Source organism: Chamaea fasciata, unplaced genomic scaffold (assembly GCF_029207755.1).
Source record: "Chamaea fasciata isolate MVZ Bird 193981 ecotype frontalis unplaced genomic scaffold, bChaFas1.0.hap1 SCAF_42, whole genome shotgun sequence".
Taxonomy (NCBI): Eukaryota; Metazoa; Chordata; class Aves; order Passeriformes; family Sylviidae; genus Chamaea; species Chamaea fasciata.
The window spans coordinates 1,192,010-1,212,646 of NW_027094127.1; the positions used below are offsets into that span (position 1 = coordinate 1,192,010).

The following is a 20,637-nucleotide window of genomic DNA, read 5'->3' on the forward strand; positions in this document are numbered from 1 at the left end:
GGCAACCACCACTCCGTCTTCATCAGCCAGCAGATCCACAAAGCTTTCAGACAGGCAGCACATTCTTCTGGCCTGTGTGGAACACAAGGCTGCGCTGTGAAGCCGTGAACAGCTGCACCAGCGACAGCGCCCTGGCACTGCAAGCCCAGCCTGCTGCCGCAGGGCCCAGACACCAAAGGCCTGTCCCAAAGCACTCGGGCAGCTGAGGCAGGAGAGCTGGGAGCAGCTGCCTCAGCTCCTGAAGCCCAGCCAGCCCATGGGGCTGCTCTCCCCAGTGCAGCTTCAGCTGCTGCCCCCTTCTCACCATCAGGGGATCCTTGCTGAGCACCAGCAGGCCTTTGAGCGCCAGGCGACACCTCTTCCTGCACTCGGTCCGCAGGTACCTGGACACGACCCTCAGGACCCAGCCACCACATTTAGTTAAGTCCAGGCACTCCAGGACCTGAAAGGCACAGGGCAGTGGCACAGGGCCCGGCTGGCAGGAGCCCAGAACTGCCCAGGGCCAGCCCCAGGCAGCAGCAGCACAGGGCGCTGGTGCCATCCCAGGAGGCTAGGGATGCGGCTGCGAGAGGGCAGAGAGCTGGGAGGCAGCTCAGCCAGGCAGCGCTGCTCTTCAGGCTCACCTCCACAAGGAATGCCAGGAAAGGCAGATCGCAGCCTGGCTTCTCAATGCTGAGCAGCCGGAGCAAGTGGGTTGCGATGCAGGCAGAGAAAGGGATCAAGACATGGCGCATCTCCCTGTCAGGGGCAAAAAGGAAGAAAGAGCCTGAGCTGGGGGGGGCACACTTTTCACAGGACTGACTCCCAGAGGTGCAGTCTTTCCCCAGTATCCCTGGAGGGGACGTGGGTGCTTTGGGAGGTGGCCACTCCTGTGCACCCTCCTCTCCCAGCCTTTTTCAGTCTGCTCGGCCGTCCCTAAAGTGACGAGGCCCTCTGGTCCATGACCACAGGGACTGTGTGGGGCAGCCCGGGCACAGGGCACCAATTCCAGGGACAGCAGGGAGCAGGGGGTCTCACCTGGCCAGCAGAGCCACAGCATAGTACTGGGTATTAGCACAGAGCATGGTGTCCCAGCCATGCTTGGACTCCACAACCATCACCTGATTCTCACACTCCAGCCGGCAGAGCAGGGACTTCATGACCTGCACTGCAAACCTGTGTGCAGAGCAAAGCCCGGGTCACACTGGGAGCACTGGCACTGGCCACAAGGACATGGGAAGGACGGGAGGACGGAGACCTGTTGGGGTCGCTGGGAAGGTGGTGTTCCTCTCGGCACGCTCTCCAGAAGCGATCGACTTCCTGTGGTGGCATCTGCTGTGTGGTGATGACAACATGGAAAAGCAAAGCCACAAAGAGGCGGGAGGAATAAAGGATCATTGCCTCGTGGCACTCAGGCACCTGGACAATCACCCACACCACCAGAGTTGCCTGCAAAAGAAGTTGCCAAGGAGAGCGCTCAGTGCGAGGTGTCCATGTGGCAGGGCCCCAGGGGAGACGCAGGGGGAGCAGCGGGCCTGGTGCCCCCTGAGCCTGCCCTTAGGCCAGGTTTCAGCCCAGGGCCTGAGGCAGGGAGAGGATGGAGAGCTGCTGGAGAGGCGACCTGGGGGTGAGCAAATGCCCAGAAACTCACAGCCAGGGCAAAGACGTCCTCCTTGTCCCCATCCGAGGTGAACATGCTGTGCAGAGGCCAATCCTCCATCACACAGAGCAGTGTTGGCAGAACCTTCTCCACTGTGAGACTCGATGAGCCTATGCTTCTCCAGATCATTGCAGCAGCTCTGTGGGATCAGAGCTCTGTGTCAGGGACATCTCAGCCACACTACCATGCCCTGTGCGGCTCTGGGGGCCGGGTGACAGAGCCCCGGTGCCCTGAAGGGCAGGGAGGGAGCACGGCAGCAGGCTCGGGAAACAGAGGGGCCCGAGGGTCCCGGACCTGTCTGCCGCTCTGGCAGAGCCCATTGCACGGGCCGTGCAGGGCCATGGCCCTAAAGGCCGGGGAGGCCTGAGCTCTCCAGGGAGGTGGGCCCATACCTGTCACATGTTGGGGCACAGCGCAGGAGGGTCAGCACCACGTCAGCTGGGTGTTCTTCGGCCAGCCTCACGATGTTCATGGGCAGCCTGGTATCCACATTTCCATGCGATGCAAGATTCTGGTGCATCTTCTTTACAATGGCTGGCACCTGGAAAGGGCATGGGGAAGACTTGGGCCGCTGTCTCGGGGAGCAACTTCACCAGCTTCCCCCAAGAATTGGTTCCCTTCCTGCCACGCTGTGTCGGCCTCAAAGGCTGAGGGGGCCCAGTGGCCGTGGCTGGAGATGACACACAATCATGGGAGGCCTCTAGCCCCGGCCCCAGGCTGTTTACCTGCTGCTCAGAAGAAATACCACTCTTCTGGATAAAATCCACAGTGGGAGCAGGAATGGCAGTGGGAGAGGCCGTGGCGCCAGTATCTCTGATGCCCTGAGTCTCTCCAGTGTCAGCCGTTTGGAGGGCCACATCCTCAGCCACTGCCTTGTCAGCCCTTGCCCTTTGATCATTCAACGCAGTGTCAAAATTTTCTGAGGGCTCAGCCAAATCTGTGTTGACATCAGGCTCTGCCTGGGGCTCGGTCAGCCCACAGTCAGGCTCAGCTGAGCCCTCAGCTGCCCTGGTGCCGGTGTTTCTACGCCGAATGCGCAGGAATTTTCGGATCATCTGCAGGAGAACAAAGGACAGGGAAGAGAGACGTGTTCCATGGAGTGCTCCAAGCGCGGTGCTCGGCTGAGCAGTGACAGCAGGCCCAGCCCAGGCGGGGATGGCTGCAGGTACCTTCAGTGTCCTGCGGAAGCTTCCACCGGCAGGCCTCTGCTCTTGTGTGCCGTCCGTGGCTGCATCTGGCAAAGAGCGAGAGCAGCCAGAGCTGAGGGGCTGCGGGAGAGGCCGGAGAACACAGCCCAGCCCTGCCCTCCCCAGGCTGCGATAGCGACAGGACGGGATGGAGCCACGTTGGCTGCAGCCATAAGCCCTGTGGCCCAGCTCTGCCACTCACCATCCTGTAGTGTCTGGATCCGCTCGGGCTCTTCAGGCTCCTGTGCTGGGGTAGCTCCAGGGCCTTTGCTTTTTTTCCCCCTGAACACTTTGGACAGGCCGAGAATTCTGCCCGCCATGCCACAGCACCTTTCAAGAGAGATGCCTCAGGAAAGCACTGAGGCAACAAGTTGTGCACTTGCACCAGCGCCTGTGGCAGAAGAAGCCTCAGGAAGGCTGCAGGACAGCAAGTCCTGCACTCTGGTCCCAAGGGCTCCTGCCACAATGACAGGAGGTTCCTCGTAGATGATTCAAGTCACCAAATCCCACAGTCTGGCCTGGAGGCCACAGGCCACAGGGATAAGAGATGACTTGGAAAGCCTCCGAGTCACCAAGTCGTGCAGTCTGGCCCTGAGGTCAGCTGCACAACTCACTCCTTGTAGAAGCTCTGGGTCAGGCACAAACGAGTGCGCTGTGCGGGGGCTCCTCACAGCACCGCTCTGGCGCGTCCTGTCCCGTCGCCTGCTCCAAGGAATGTGGCCTGGCTGCGTCACCGCCAGCACCTATGTCCCCACGTGTCACAAAGGGTCCTTGGACACCCTGTGCCATTCAATGCCACGGTGACCGCGCTGCTGCACCATGTCACAAAGGGCCAATGCACACACTGCCAACTGCCCTGGGGCCGCTCCCAGCCCAGCCAAAGTGGCCCAGGTTGGAAGGAACCCCTCTCCCCAAGTGTCTAAGACAGCCCTGAGACAGCATTTTTTGCAGCGGCTCAATCCATGGGCAAACGCTGCCCTGCTCTGCGGGCCAAGGGCAGCAGAAGGAGCCCCCAGGGCCGCCGATGCAGCCGCAGCGGGAAGGGCACGGGGCCTCGCACAGAAGCTGGCACGGCCTCCCTGGGACACGTCCCAGCCGGTGGCCGTCCTAAACCCGCGGGTGTGACACAGACGAGGAACCTGTGGGCCGGGGCACGGACGCTGCTCTGACCCCTGGGGCCAGGGCAGCGCTGAAATCGGCAGGCGTGACGGAGCCCCCGCCCAAGCAGAGCTGCCGCCCCCCGAGCCCTGGCAACGCTGGTGCCATCTCCTGCCCCAGAGACCTGTGCCCCGGGGCGCTTCTCTGCCACAGGGCAGCCAAAGCCAACGGGCCCTGGCGGCTGGGCTCCTTCCTACAGGGGATGTTGGCAGGAGCACCTGGAGCAAGTGCTGGCAACACTTGGTCTCTGTCAGAAGCTCTTACTCCATGCTGAAATTGTTTTCTACTTGGAGTGATTTCCTGAAGCACAAAATCACCCTGGCAGCAGAGGCATAGAAGGAGCTGGCATTTAAGAATCCTCAACTCGGGAAAGCTTTTCTTCCCATTACTCAACTCAAGTAGTTGCAAAAAGTTGCCAACTTGCTAAATTAAGAGCAATGGCCTGAGAACCTGATAGATTTGCAAGTTTCCTTCCCATCTCAAAGCAGTGTTAGAAATGATCAGAGCTAATTTCCAAAATCAAAGATTTAGTTAACAAATTTGAAAAGCAATTTCGGGAAATGCCACGATAAATCAGGACAACATCGATCAAATGTTGGGTGGTCAATCCGGGAGCAGCACAGGGTTCTCCTCCGGAGTACTGCCCACAAATTCGGGGTCTCAGGGGAGGTGTTTGAGACCATTTTTCTACCCTGAGGCAAAAACAAGACGGTAACAAAGAACCCGAAGAGCATGACATCATGTACATAAGAGAATCATTGAAATGTCTGGTGTCCGCAAGGGATATCTGAAAGAGTTTCCTGAGAAATTGAAAAGACGTCTGCATGAAAAGTCTCCGAATCTTCTGTCAGAAGGTTTCTGTTGCCCTCCGCCCAGATTGGTATGGGATCTCCTGATGAACTGTGAAGATGTGGTCCGCCCATGCTTCATGGGACCTTTCCTGCTTATCTCTCTGGCAGATGTCCAGGTAACACCTTTGGACTGTGAAAAGACTGTGGTATGCAAAGAGAGGCCCTGGAAGTGTTTCCAGCAATTCTGGGGATTTTACCTTCCACTGCAAAGTTTTAAGACACACAATTTTAATCCAGGAATTTAATACTATGTATCAATTACAGCAGCAACACCTTTGCCTTAAGGTCATCCACTGCATGTCACTTTGCAAAGCAGAAGACCACACAGAGACAAAATAAAGGCCTTGCTTTGGTTTCAAACATTTTCCTAGGAAGGCATGAGAAGAACCTGATTCTCTTAAGGAATCAAAGCTCTCCAGGAATGAAAGCCCACTCAGTGTTACAAAAGTAGCCCAAACAAATGAGTAGATTGCAAGAGGGCTAATCCTCCCCCTGCTCCAGATATCAAAGTGGCCAAGAAAGTAGAGCTCTCCCCTCTTCTTCTCTGCAGGAGAAGCAGGATGACTAAGAGAAAAAGTCCCAGCTATTCCTTCAGTCCTCCATCACCAAAGCTGTGCCATAGCACAGGTGCTGCCTTCAAAGTGACCCCAGTTCCAGCCTAGACTTCTCACCTTCCAGACAACTCCTTCCCCAACACGCCCAGCAGCACCAACCCCAGCTCAACACCCTGCCAAGACCCGCAGCTGTCCCCATGCCTGCGCAGAGCTTTCCCAACCCCTGGTTCCCTGCACGTGCCGTGGCATGGCACTCAGGAGGATGTGCTCCAAGGCCTTCCCCGCTAGCAAGCTCAGGCTGCCAGGCCTACAGTTCCTGGATCATCCTTCCCACCCACCCTTCCCGTGCACGGCTGGTCCATTTGCGCTCAGCTCCGACTTGGCCGCTTCAGCAGGACTGCTGCTAAAGGATGGAGAGCAGCCTGGCAAGCTCCTTCTCCAGCTCCCTCTTTACTCTCGGGGGCAGGTAGAACATGCCACAGGAAAGCAAGCAGTGCCAAAAGACATGGGCCAGCATCAGGCACATTGAGGAATGAAACAAGGCCTTTGTTCGATGGAAGGAAGCACAAGCAATTGACAGAAGTGAAGAGGACTTAGCACAGATATCCAGAAGTCCTTAGCACCAGTGAACATCAGAAAAACCTGGAAGCCTAACTTGACATGAGAGTGACTTGACAAAAAGCTTGAGACATAACCTTCGGGAAGACCTAAGGGCGGCTACAGAATCAGCCCTGTGCAGGGAAGGCATGAGGAAGATGAGCTGCTTTGGTGCGCTGAGACTCCTCCTGGCCAGCAAGTAGACACTAGTTTCAAGTCTAGGATTCTGACGCAATGTGTTTCCTTCTAAGCCCCTGCCTATGGAATCACCTCAGCAGTCTAAAGACGGAAGGGATTTTTGATAGAATTCCTACAGAAACCCACTGAAATTTGGACGTGGCAAAGAAGCCTTGTGCTGGGGTGCAGAGCCCTAACCTCCTGCCAATAAAAGAGCTCTTGGTGGACAATGCATTTGTCTGCTGATTTCATTGAATTCTAGAGACCTCTCAGGACTGCTCTATCCTGAGGGAAGGCCCTTGGCCTTGAGCTGTAGGCACCCGCGCAAGCTTCAGATCAGCTCCCTCAGCTTCCAGGACCTCTCTTGGCCGGCATCCTGACGGGGAGGCAGGACCGCTGCCAGGCACTGCTGGGACCCAGCAGGACAGGACCGGCTGTCTCGTGTCCACGTAGCACCCCCTGACACAGCCAGGGTCATCCCGAAAGCAGACAAGGCTCATGTGTCAGCGGAGAGGGGCAAGGAGCGCTGGGCTCCTCTCAGGGTGTCTCAGCTGGGCCTGCTCCACAAGACGCCCCCATTTGAAGGCCTGCTAATGCCCAGCTGCCAGAAATGCCTGCCTTGTTCTCTCCAAGATGCAGAGGAAGAGGCAGGGAGCAGGGCGCCTTGGGAGGCAAAGCTTCCAAGCCTTTTCTGAGGCCACGCACACACCAAGAGCAGCCAAGACTCTCCCTGCTGCCTGGCCCACACAGCCCAGCTCGGTGCTGGCCCTCTGGGCCGCAGCAGCTTCCAGCAAGCAAGAGGCAAATGCATATTGCCAAGAGTTGAAACACAGCAGACAGGTAAGATGTGAGACGTGTGTGCTGGAAGGCCTTTGAATTCACAGCTCTCCAAGACAGCTTTGGGGCTGGCAGCTGGACAGAGATGCTCCTGCTCACACCTTGTCACAATCCGCTTACACAAGCCGGGTTCGTTTTAGGGGTCTCAGAGCGCAAAAGACACTGTGGGGGACAAACTCAGTTTACTCAATCACAAATGCACCTTTATTTAGTGCCAACAAATGCGATAGTGGGGAGAGAAAATAGTAAGAAAGACAGAAAGGAGGGGAAGGGGATTATAGCTTCCAACATGGAGGTTCGAGTCCTCAAGGCTTTTGAAGATGCCTATAGACGTGTTCTTCTCCAGTGGGGATATCTCAAAAGTGAGCGAGGGTCTCCAGGGTTTTTATAGTCCTCTCCGAAGCAACAGGCAGTTGGCCAAACAGGTGGGGGAAATCATTGCAGTGTGTTCACTTAGAGAACTCAGAACAAGTCGGTCATCAGCAGGTACAGTGTCAACCAGTACAAGTCAGCAGGCGCAGTCACTTCACCGTGACTTGCCCATTGTTTCTGCTCAGGTTCTGATGTTCTGATATGGATGCTGGGTTTTTCCATCGAACACACCTGCAGGCAGCACTTGGCCGACATCCCACCTCAGCCAGGCCAGAACTTCAATGTTGAGATTTTAAAGTCCCTTTTAGGGGTTTCAGTCTCTGTCCGTGACGATGGTCGTGAGGCAGATGAGGGAACTTCAGGCCATCTCGTACACCACCCCGTGACTCACAATTGTCGTCAAGAGAGCTCCTTCAGCAGGGTTCCGTAGTCTTGCAAAGTCTTCAGGACTCATCCATGTTAGTAGCATATCCTGGAAAAAACAGAGACAGTAGAGAGCGTGTATGAAAGAGAGAGAGAGTGAGAGAGAGAGAGAGAGAGAGAGAGAGAGAGAGAGTAAGAGAGAGAGAGAGAGAGGAGAAATAGGAAAAGGAAATAGAAACAAAACAAATCAATCAATATTGATTAAAACAATTTCATCAAAATAATCAAAACAAATCATCAAATTCCTTAAAGTTATAACAATTTTCAAACAAAAGCTTAATTTTGATTACAATATAACATAATTAAAACAAACAACAATAATCAAAACAAGCAACCAACTAGTTCAAATTAAGCTGCTGTTGGAGGTCTAATTTTCACTCTTAGGGTAGTACGTCTTGTGTCAATAACTTTGGGAGTGTCTCTTGCAAAAGGGGTATTGATTAAACTGTGCGCTTCCATTATAGATGCCAAGTGGGTTAACTTCTTCATCATTTTCCAATTTAGGATGTATAAAATGATTGCTAAGACAAAACCAATCAAAACCAAAACCGAAAGAACAACAGGGGGGTGACATACTCTGTTCAGGATACCTGTGGCAGCAGGTGACCACCCAAAAAGGATATCCCACCACCTGTATTCAGCATCCTTTTTGACCCTTTCTAAAACACAATGTATTTCTTTCACATCATGATGGACTGTCACCAAAGTGTTCTGTCCATTTTTCTTGACCTTTTCCAAAATTCCTACTAAGTCTTCGTGAAGCAACAATTGCTTAATTAAAGTCAGATTCATTCCAATGGGGGCAGATGTTATCCGGTGAAACAGGGTAAAATGTGATTGTAAAATGTGATAGCATGTAACTGGGGCTGAGCAAGAAAAGTCACATCCTGTAATTAGGGTAAAATTGCAGACACAAAAATTTGAGTGATTTTTAAGATTCACTCCTATTTCTTCTACAAACACTACATCACAAGCAGTCCTTACACAAGCACGTCCATTGCCTATATACACAAGCACTCTTTCAGGACTTTCGTTAGGGTGTACTTCAAAATGACAAATAGTTTGCTCTGTGTCCAAACAAATGTCTTGAGCTATGATTGCATTACTCTCACAGATGAACCCTTGTTTTTCACAGACAATATATGACTCTAAATTAACAGTTTGCCATTTCTCACCATTTTGATAGGCCTATTCCCTATGCTCGGAAAGATAGGGGACAGCTCTATCATGATTCAGTCCTAATGCAATGATGGGGAATATCGAGTGCAAAAAGGCATTACATATGGTTAACACAAAAGCTGTGACTGTTGGTATTGGGGTTACAAGTAAAGTTCACCAACTTCCACCAGGATTGGAATTCCTTTTCAAAATCATTTGCATTGTCCCAAATTATTTTCTGAATTTCAGTAGGAAAAGTGCCTTCTTTTCCTTCCCTTATGATTGAGGCAACAACTGTCTGCATCCAAAGCTGTGTCTGGGTGCAGCTAAGAGCCAAAGAAACATTGTTTTGTGTAGCACCAAGTGCATCGATTAACATTTTGTGATCATTCACATTCACCTTTTCCCAATTTGATAATGTGTTTGATAGCAACCACTGATGTGTCCCCAAAACCAATAAGGACAACTGCAATGGTTGTTGTAATTCGGTCAAATCCCTAGTTGTAGAAGCCAATTTGTTCATTAATACCTCTAAATCAATACTGTTCAAAATTCCCAATTTAAGATATTTATCATGGTTTATATGGCCTTCATGTCCCTCGGAGTTCTCCTGTAAAAAGTAAGCACAAGAGAATCTGCCATCAGAAGGCAGAAAGTTAGAATAATGGAAATTCTCCAATGTGCATTTATTCAATACTCTTTCCCTAGAGCACCAAAGGTTACCCATGTGTATTTATTCAGAGGGGTTTTTAGCACTAGTGGTACCTCTCCCTCCGTGGGGAGGTCCACCAAAACAGGTTGTCCAGGGTAACGTGCTGGATTCTTGGAATCACTTGGTCCCCGTAGTGAGGGAACTATGCTTGGAGCTGTTGGGCCAAAAGGAAAAGCATCAGTAAACCAAGGATTTGCTGACTGTTCGGGGGAAAAGGGAGGGGCTATAACTGAGGCAGGTTTGTCTTGGATGCTATCCAAGTTTTCTGCTTCTTGTACTGCCAGTTTTTCCACAGCTCCTTCAGTTATTGAGAAGATGTTACAATAATGTTCAATCTGAGCATACCACTTTCTTACTGAGGCTGTCTGGGCCACCCCATCAGGTGGGGGAGTCCCAGTAGTGACTGACTTAAAAACTTGGAAAGGTCTTCTCCAAACAATTGGTTGTTGTGGTACAATCTTCTCTACTTCTGTCAGAGCTAGGCTAACCACAAACAAGCCTTTTTCCCAGGTAGTATACCTCTTTTCAGCATCTCTGAAACCACGGGAATAAAAACCAACAGGCCATGTCGGACCCTCAGGACCCCACTGCCATATGTGTACTGACAACCCTGAGGAAGCAAATCCCCATTCTACCTGAAAAGGATCTGTTGGGTGGATAGGGCCTAGGGCCTGATGAGCTGTGGCTCCAAAAATCAACAACTGTGATGCCTTTTCCTGAGAAGGGCTCCAGTCCCATTTTACTCCCTTTCTCAACAAATCATAAAGAGGTCTGGCAATTATGGAAAAATCTGGAATGTGTTTTCCCCAAAACACTAATAATCCCAAGGCATGCTGTAGATCTTTCCTGGACTCAGGCACTTTAATTTGATCTGAGGAGGTTAGGGTGTCAGGTGGGATACATGTCAGACCTCCTTTCCACCGGATACCCTGAAATTTTACTTCTTGAAAAGGCTTTTGTAGTCTCTCTAAGGGGACCTGCAAACCAAGGCTTTCTAAGTGGGAAGTTATTTTCTGTTGAACACCCCCACTTGCTGTGTTTTATTGTTAAAACTTGTGCTAGGGAGTGCTGTGGCTTGTTGCCCAAGGCTTGTGGAAGAGGAGGTGCGCTGGGTTGTCGGTTGGATGATTCCAACACAATAGGTTTGGGACAGGGCCAATTAGAAATTATTTTCGCCAATTTATCATACGGCTATTTATCCATTACTCTCGTGGAACTCCCCTTTTCAGCCCTAGCAACCACAGCTGCTGCCGGTTGCAAATTTGTTTTCCCTTTTCTGGGTTTTCATTAGGAGAAGCAATGTGCCTGACTCCTCTGGGTTTTTCTTGTTTGTCCTCTGAGTACTTCGCTGGTCCATATTTTCTACTGTAACTTATTAACTCTTCTGCTACCTCACTCCATGTCCCAACTTTATGACTGCTGTTACATTGTGATCTAGGAGTTGTGAAAGGTGAGAAGTCAGTGGAACCAGTTTGATCTCTTGTATGTCCAAGAAATCTTTCAAGTCTATCTACCGGAGAGATAGATGCTATTGTTTTCTGAAGAATTGCTGTTGGTTTAAGAGACTCTGGCAAACCTCCAATTAGGGGGGGTCATAATCTCAGGTTTTACAGGCTGTTGCAATGGTGACTCATAGCCAGGGATTAATTTCCATTCATGTATCATTTGCAAGCACGCCGCTTGGTGTATGTTTTCTAGGAGTTGGTCTGAGGTGCCAACTATTGCCAGAGGGTCGCCCCTCTCAAGGGGGTTTAACCCCCCTGCCCAGTAAGCTGCGCGCTGTGTCAGGGACCATGGAGCAGGCGTATTTCCTGTTGTTAAGAAAACTCCATGTCCCCAATAGCCACTTGCTTCTTGTTCACTTAATTTAATTTGGTCACCCACAGTGAGTGAGACTCTAAAAACATACTCCGTCTCTGATTCACTAGGGAGGCGGGAGTATTCTTTCTTTAATTGAGCTAATTCAGTGGCTGTGTATGGTATTTCTTTGGTGGTTATGTGGGGATCATGATCCTCTTCATTTATATAATTATATTCTGTTTTAATGAGAGGTCTCAAGTTGGAGCAACAGTGTTCCCCACAATTTTGCATGTGTACTAATTCTTTCTGACGATATATTTGTTTAAGGCTGTACGTCTCCTTTCCTTCTATTTCTGTGGGTGAATCTGCAGATTTTAAGTTTTTACTTCGCCCTTCTGCAAGGGAAATCTGCAGCAAATAATTCTGATTTCTTTCCTGTTCTAATTGTTCTTTCAAAGCTTCTACCATATTTAGCAGGGATTCTATTACTGTTTTTTCTTCACTTACCCGTTCAAAACGGGTTTCTATGGCTGCCGAAAGGCAGGCCCCCAAAACTGAGCAAAGAATGCTTTTATTTCTGCCCAGTTTGTATCTAGCATCATGTTGCAAAGAATATATTCTATCTACAATGTTTTCAAAGTTAAACCAATTATTCTGTGCCCACCTTTCTCCGTCTAGAGAAAGTCTAGCACCATGTTTTGCTAACAAGGCATAAAATGCATACTTATCTTTTTCATTCATTTTGTGAAGGGACCAAAACCACTCTCAGGGAGGTACTCTTCAAGTTACACCAAAGGCACAGCTAAAACGGTGTTTCCCTTCACTTCCCTGGAATGGGCGAGGAGACCAAAACTGCCTGGGAGGTTCACCTTAGTTACAAATAGTTGTCTCCTCAACTACACCAAGCAGCCCAAAACACAAAAATTAACTGCAGTCCCATCTTTTGCACAATGAGATCTTTCTGAGAAATCCTGATGACAGGGAGTGCTATTCGCCTGGGTGTATACAGTTTGCGGGAATTTTCCCTCGCCCCCCTTGCTTTCTAACAGCGCTCACCGAAGTGGCGTGCTAGGTGCTGCTGAGACGAGGGTCCTTCCCCTTTTACAAACGATATAAAACCCGCAACCCCTCTGTCCATCAAGATCCTGTCCGTGACACCAATTTAATGTCACGATCCGCTCACAGAAGCGGCGTTTGTGATGGTCCGTTTTAGGGATCTCAGAGCGCAAAAGACACAGCGGGGGACAAACTCAGTTTACTCAACCACAAATGCACCTTTATTTAGTGCCAACAAAGGCAATAATGGGGAGAGAAAAGAGAACAGTAAGAAAGACAGAAAAAGAGGGGAAAGGGATTATAGCTAGGATTAACGTGGAGGGTCAAGTCTTCGAGGCTTTTGAAGATGCCTATAGACGCGAGTGTCTCCAGTGGGGTGATCACAAAGTCTGTGGTTAACTCAGGGCTCCTTAGAGTCCTCTCCGAAGCGACAGGCAGTTGGCCAAACAGGTGGGGGAAATCATTGCAGCGTGTTCATTAAGAGAACTCAGAACAAGTCGGCCGTCAGCAGGTACAGTGACAACCAGTACAAGTCAGCAGGCGCAGTCACTTCACCTTGACTTGCCCAGTGTTTCTGCTCAGGTTCTGATGTTCCCATATGGATGCTGGGTTTTTCCATCGAACACACCTGCAGGCAGCACTTGGCCAACATCCCACCTCAGCCAGGCCAGAACTCCTGTGTTGAGATTTTAAAGTTCCTTTTAGGGGTTTCAATCTCTGTCCTTGAGGATAGTCGTTAGGCAGATGAGGGATCTTCAGACCGTCTCTAACACAGAGATGTCGCAGCACAGCTGGTCTGTAGCTGGACAAAATAAATCTGGTCATAAATCCAATTGGGCTAACCTGGCTTGTTCTAGAAACAAATCCCTAGGTCAACAATTGAACTCAAGCAGAGACCTCAGACAACCCCATCTGAGCCCTGGATGCAAACACATCACTGGCCAGAGAGCTGGGCAGTGCAGAGATCCCAACTAATCAGCTATCCAAGCCTGGGAAATTCAAAGCCCCTCTAAAAAGAAGCTGTGGACAATAAAAGGAGCTGTTTGCTGACAACCTTTGGTGCGTGCTGTGTCATGTGCCTGTCTCCAACCCACGACCCTCACGTAACAGGAGAATTCTGTAAAACGCTAATTGCAGTGGGTTTAGGATGAGGTCAGGCTCAGTGGGAATGCCCAGGTTTGTGAATACAGCTAGAGAGCCAAGCTGGGAGCACTGCTTGGAATTGGCTGGTGTGAGCAGCAGGAATGTTGCTGGCTGGAACATTTTGAAGAGCTGGAGAAAAGAAGCGTTTTGTGGAAGGCCACCAGCTGCCCTTTGCCAGCAGCAGAAGGTGTGAAGGTCCTCTTTGAGGGCCGTCTCTGCACAAGGACAGCCTGGCCTTCTCCAGTACCCAACCATCTTTCAGGCTTTAGGGCTCGCCTTGTCCCTCACTCTGGAGAAGCAGCTTGCTCTTGGAACTCACACATGCACAGTTTCTGGCTGGATTACTTTGTCTTACCACAGACAGCCCTGGAGACAACACTGCATTGAGGCTCAATCCGCAATAAAAGGGGATTTTGTTCCAGCTTTTCCCTCGCACCAGTGAGCAGCAAGCACACCTGGGCCTCCTTCAGGTCTCTGTGTGGGCTGGTAGTTAGCTTCTGTTGGCAATTTAAAGCTTTTCCTCTACTTTTGGCAGCAAAGAATGAAGCATACCCAGGTGCACCCAACCCCAAGTTTCACTCTAAAAAATGACAAATTTCATTCTCCTCTATTCAAGCCGTCAAGAAAACAAACTTTCTTGAGTGAGCTGGGCACAGTGTCCTCCAAGACCATTCACGAGTAGGACATGTTCCAGGGGAAGACTGACAAACCCAGAGTTTACCCATGCTTAGGAAACCTTTGCAAAACCTTCCCACCTCTAGTGGTGTTGCAGCCTCCTGAGCTCCTGGAGGCCCCAGTCCCCTCAGGCACAGCTTGGACAGGAGGGGGACGGTTCAGTTTCTGAGACGTGGAGACAGGAGGAGGAACAGGCTGCAAACACTGGTACAAGGGCAGGGCTGCTTCCATTTATGGTGCCATGTGGCAGCACAGAACCTTTGATTGAATGTGTGGGAGGTGCTGAAGGGCAAAAATTCTCAGTGATAAGGACATCTTCACTTATCATAGCAAGGGAAGTGAAAGTGCAATCTATCTTTCATGGAAGCTGTTCAGTTTTTAACAAATTATTTTTGCTGAGGACATGCCTAGGCAATGGTGATTTTAGAGCATTTTGTGACTCTCAGAGTTATCCTCACACCGGTTTTGCCACATTTTCTCTCTTTTCTTTCCTGGTGAAGGATTTCTCCTGCCCAGCTGGCTTCTGGTTGGAGTTCTACACTCTGGAGTCCCCGAGTTTTCTCAGCAGCCTTTGCAGCGAGTCCTCAGCCAACGTGTGGCTCTGCTGCCATCCCAAATCTGTGCCTGCCTTGCCCAGCCAGGGCGCAAGTGGGGCATGTGCTGGGCATGGCTGGAGAATTGCAGGGACAAAGTCCTCCAGTGTTGTGATGTTCCGCCTGGTTGGCTCAAACCTTGTCACTCCACATTGAACCCTGCCCCTATTGCTTTGGTATTGGCTCCTGCCCCCAAAACTCCTCCCTTGGCCCTTCCCCTTCCAAGCTACTGCAAAGGCACTGTGAGGGGTTCTGCTTCCTGCTCGGGGTTAGAGTTGGAGTTTGCCTCAGGAAACGATCCTCAGAGGGGCACAGCTCCCGGGCCCTGCGGGCAGAGCTGCCTTGCCCAAGGACAGCCGCTGTGGCGGCCGGGGCAGCTGCACGGCCCAGGGCCAAAGCCCCGCGGCACCCTCAGTCCAGCCCGCCTGACCGGCCCTGCGGCCTCACCCGGGCTCGGGGCTAGCAGCAGCAGCTCCCTGCTCACTGCTGGAGCTGGTGGCCTTCAGCTTCTCCCCGCTGCCTCCTGTCAGTCCCTGCCTGTCCTCAAGGTCGGCAGGGCAGCCGTGGCCAAAGTGGAGCCTCTGGAATTGGTTCCACGGCCTGGCAGAGCTGCCCCCTCAGCCCCCTGTGTCTCCCCGTCCTTCAGCAGCTCCTCAGGGGACAGCGCCGGGGGCCACCGGCAGCTCCCAACGCTCCAGGGACACCCGGGGCTGGAACTGCTGCTCCGCCCGGCCTGGCCGCCAGCTGGGGCTGGGCACAGCAACAGGGGGCACAGGGGGCACAGGGGGAAAAAACAAGAGCTGAAACAGGCAGCCGAGGAGGGAAAGAGGTGAAAATGCAGCCTAGGCCTACACAGACATCAGTCTCTCCGTCGGTATCAATTCACAGACCATCACAGAGCATTTGCTTTGTGATGTCAGGGCACGGTTGCCACGTGGTCGTGGTGACATCCGAGGTTGTCTTGGTGCACGGAAGGCCTCAGGGGTGTCAGAGCAGCTCTTGAGCTTGCTCAGCACAGGAGCTTTTGTCCTGCGCTTGAGTCTTTTGTCAGTGGGCAGCTGAACACGGAGAGTAGCCTTGCTGTTCTTTAGTGTTAGAGTTTGCAAACTTGCACAGCAGCTGCCACAATGATTGGGCAGCTTGCAGCTGTAGTTTTCTCTGTTTATGGAGTCGGATATTCCTGCTATTTCCTGACACAGCTGGCACGTAAGTAGAGGTTTTCCCTGGGTGTCACCTAACCTGGCTTTTGTATGTCTTCCTGCTCTTTCTTAGTGACTGAGTTGATTTGGAAACAGAAAGGCCATTTGGATGCCGCTTGGGTGAAGCGCTGTCAACACGTTCAGCTCAAAAGGGGGTGTCTGTAGCCAGGGCTGTGCGGGCAGCATTTGCAAGGGAGCCTGCAGGGGTTGTGTTCCCTCCATGAGAGAGTGTGTGGCAGCAGAGTCTGTCATTTCCTCCCTTTGCTGGGTCAAGCGGGACAACTTTGAAAATGTGGACTGGGAGGCCTTCTTGGAAGGTGCTGTAAAAATGCTCTGGTTGTCTCCAGCGTTCTCAAAAAATCTGGTTTATTTTCCCTTGCCCACTGCAGGTCACCTGAGCCGAGTGTTCAGAGGTTCTGATCCTGAGGTGAGTAAGAAAGGAACATTTGATGTTCCTGGCGTTTAAGAATTGTGCAGCAAGCTGTCAGCTTGGCCTGTGGCAGTAGAGTGCAGAGGACCAGATGAGCAGGCTGCAAGAAAATCCATTTCCATGTCTGCAGCAGCAAGAGCAAAGGCGTCACTGGCTATTTCCTAATTTTCCATTTCCTCATTTTCCATTGCAGAGCTTTAAAAGAGCTAAAAGCCCAGTTTTGCAGGGAGAAAGTTGCCCCCACAGAGTAGCCAAGGGGGGAAAATCTGATTCAGAGCAATTGGCAGCACAGTTGAATCAGCCTATTTGAATTTAGTCTGAGTGACTTAGAATCCCATTGCTCTTAAGGTCGATGATTTGTGCTTAGTACAGCCGGTTTGAGGGCTGAAGAGAAGGAAGCTTATAAATGAGCCTGTATCTCACCGTCCTCTCTGTCCACAGATCACAGAAGCAAGAGCAGACTCTCCTCTGGCTCCCTCTTCTCCTGCAGAAGAGGCCAACGAGGAGCCAAATGACCACAGGCCTCCAGCAGCGGTCACACCACAGCTGGAACTTTCCCAGACAGTAAGTGCCACTTCTGGAGGGTGCTGTCTTTAGTGCAAGGCAGAGGTGCAAGTTTCTGCCCAGCCAGCTCTCGCTGCTGCTGGCTGAGGGTGCTGAGTGCTGCAGTGCTGCCAGGACCTAGGGTCTCCCCCCAGCCAGTGACAGCTGGGCAATGGGCTTTGATCTGCCACGTTGAGTCACCAAAGGGCTGGTGCTCCGCGTGAGCATCTGGCTCAGCGAAGCTCTATGCCTTGGCTTCTGCAGAGCTATAGCCCAAGGGCGCACGGGCTCCTTCTGGAAGTCAAGAGATTTTGTTTGTTTGTTTTCCTACTTGGGACACCTGTGTTTGGCTTCTGGAAAGTTTCTGTAGTTTTCTCGAGTCGTTCATCACTTCTACAGAGTCTTTTGGGCACTCCAGTTGTGCCCAGCCTTGTCACGTGCAGAGATTGGCACTGGGAAAGGAGGTTGGCAGTGGAAGCAGAGGTGGGCAGGGACACAGAAAGAAGTGGCTGAGCGAATGTGATTTTGAGGCTGAAAGAGGAAAAAGCTGAGCCTGATGGCAGCTCCCTGTCACTTGCTCTGCGTTTGTGTGTGCAGAATCTCAAGGCAGAGCCACAAGCAGAGCTGCCTGAAGCTCAGAGTGACATCAAGGCAGTGAAGAGGAGGAACACAGAAGACATGATGGAGATTCATCCTCAAGAGGAGATGCATCTCCATCAGCAGAGGGGACATCAACAAGCTCAGGTGAGTGAGAGAGGTGAAGCTACTCCAATGAGGAAACATCCTCTCTCACTTTATTTTCAGAATGACAAGGAACAGCTGCAAGCAGGGCTGCAGGAAATGGAGGCTAGGGTCAAGGCAAAAGAGAAGAGGATGGAGCAAGAAATGAAAACAATGAGAGACATACTCAATGCCCTCCGTCAAAATCTTCAAAAGCAAGTGAGTGAAACAGCAATAACTGCCACAGTCACCAAGCTGGTGCTTTCTGCCCTTCTTGCCTTTCCACTGCAGAGCAGCAGGCAAATGGGGTGATGCCTCTGAGGGCCATCCTGCTGTAGTGTCTGTGGCAGCCATTCTAAAGGACATTTCCTGGTATCTTGAATCTCGACTGCTGCCCTGGACAATGGAAGTAGTCCTTTGGCCTTTTGGCCAGCAGTCATCCAAACTGACTCCTGCTGGCCTCTTCTCGCTCTCCTCATTTCTTGTGGTGTTTTAACAGTGGAACGTGGATCCCAAGATGGAGGATGGAAACAAGCTGTCTGTAGCCCTTGTAAATCTCTTCTTTCCCTTTGCTCACAGCTGATGACTCTTGGCTACGAGGGACAAGCTGTAGCCTCTGACTGCTTTGTTCTCTTTGACTCGAGGTGGAAGTGTTGACATCTGGCCAGGCAGCCTGCAAAGGCCTCCGGCAAATGGCTGAGAAGGAGGAGCCCCAGGATTGGTGTGAGCCACAGGAACTGCCTCCACCAGAAGTGCTGCCGGTTGAGAATGACCTGAACGTGGTGGAGGACAAGAGCACTCCATGGGGGGAGGTAGAACATTTGAACCGGGAGCTGCAAGTGTGTCTGCAGCCCTTGGAGGGGGAAAAGAGGGAGGAAGTGCAATATGGTCCTTGGGAAGAAGTGGAATATGGTCCATGTGGCAGTCGTCCTTCAGAAAATCCCTGGAAATGGAAGATGAATCTGGCCATGAACTCCAGTAAAACCAGCCTTTGGCTTTGGCCCATCCAGTCAAAGAGAAGTGGACGTGCAAAAAATCCATTTTAAGAGCCCTGCGTGTGGCAGGTTGACAGCATCTTCCTAAGGGCTTGCATTTGGGACGGCATCTCAGGGTCATCTCCGCCAGCCACGTTTCTGAACCAAACTCATTTCTTCTCCCAGATCTACACAGGCTCTTGCACTAAACCTGCTGCAGCAGGAGCATTGTGTCAAAGAGCCTTTGCTCCCCAAGCCGAGAAGGTGAGCCCGGGCAGTCGGTTCATCTGCAGCGCTGACACAGCTGCTGCTCAGCAACAGCAGATCGAGGAGGACTCCCTGGAGCTACTGAGTACGTCTTGTGTATTTCTTGTCTGAGGGACGGTGTCTTGTGTGCATGTGGCAGCGTAGCTGGACCAAGTGGTCCTCCTCAGTCTGATATCACAGGGACAGTTAGGATTCTCCATAGGAACTTGTGTAGAAAATCAGTCTCTGCTGGCCATCTGTGCTTCAGAGCTGTCTGTCTGTCTGTCTGTCTGCTTGTTGTTGTTGCTGTTAGCCAGCGGACCACAAAGGGTTCAGAGCCCCACGCAACGGGGCTGCCTTTTTAGGTGTCTCCTGGAAGCTGGGATCTCTGCTTGAAAGTCAGCATCTTGAATTTTGTTTTCCTCAGGGACAGTTGTCAGCACGGAAAATCCCATGACAAAATACATCAAAGTCGAAAATATCGGCAGCGGGTGAGTCCAACCACAAAACCATGGGCCAGGTGTTTTCCTGGTGGAGTATCTATCAGGTCTGAAGTCAGGCCAGCTGCAAACGTGTTCAGACACTGAGGCTAGACTGTCCCATCTCTCAGTACCAGTCAGAATTTGTGAACCTGGCCAGAAGGCGTTATCAAAGACATCTCCACACTGCCAAGGTCTTGCCTGCAGTAGGCAACAGGACCTGGTAGATCTCCTGGTCTCTCAAGTGTGGGACAGCTGTGTGCTAATTTCCTTTGCATTTTTGTGTATCTCTAATCAGCTGGCCACACTAACAGAGGGAGAAGAATCTTGCTTGCCTGAAAGAGGAAGCCTAGCCCCTATCATAGCTCTCTTTGCAAGAGTTTGCTGTAGGAAATATTCCATGGTCAGGATTAGAACTGCACAGTTTAGAAACTGAAACCCGAGAAGAAAGTAGAAACTCTCTTTCTGAGCTGAGACAGTAAACCCCAATGCTTCAGGCCCAGTGGCCATGCACTTGAGAGCAAAATGCATCATCTGCCTTCTGACAGTGCCCTTCTGCATCCTGCAGGTTCTAGGCATTTCCAGCAGAGATCTCCAGTCTGGGCTGGCTTTCACTCCAAGGTCTAAATGGTTTCTCCTTTCTTTGCTGCTCTTTTGTTTCTAGGACTTTTGGAGAGGTTTGTAGAGCGCTCGACACTGCCACAGGAGGAGAGGTAAATGTCAACAGCCCCCACAGACTCTGCTGCTCTCGGGGGCTTTTCTCTCTGGTGTCAGCTGTGGCTGCAGCTTTGGCTAGAGCTGTGTTGAAAAGACACAAGAAGCACAGACTTGTGACAGCCTGCCAGTTGCATTTGGGACAGTCTTTGTCCTTCTCAGCTGCCAGAAGGAAGGCAAGGAGGGTAGTGGCTCCTTTCACTGAAGGACTCGCTCACTTGCTGAATTGCTGAAACAAAGGTGGTGCCTCCTCGAGCATCTCCCTGCTCTTTGGGGCTACAGCTTGAGTCCTGAGTTCTCATTTCTGACTGTCAGCAAATACATCTGAATGTCACTGGTAGTTCCCTTAGCCACCTGCAGTGCTGCACTTAGGAAGTGCCCTTAGGGAGAGAGCTGCAAG

General features: G+C 51.3%; 1 protein-coding gene across 1 annotated transcript in view; it reads left to right on the forward strand.

Moving 5' to 3' along the window:
- The window catches only part of LOC136303899 (serine/threonine-protein kinase PAK 3-like), a 124,809-nt gene that overhangs the window by 97,801 nt on the left and 6,371 nt on the right, over positions 1-20,637 (forward strand). Inside the window, exon 7 of the mRNA XM_066207599.1 lies at positions 17,702-18,043. Within this exon, the coding sequence (XP_066063696.1) occupies positions 17,702-18,043 (342 nt within the window). The remainder of the gene's footprint in view (positions 1-17,701; positions 18,044-20,637) is intronic.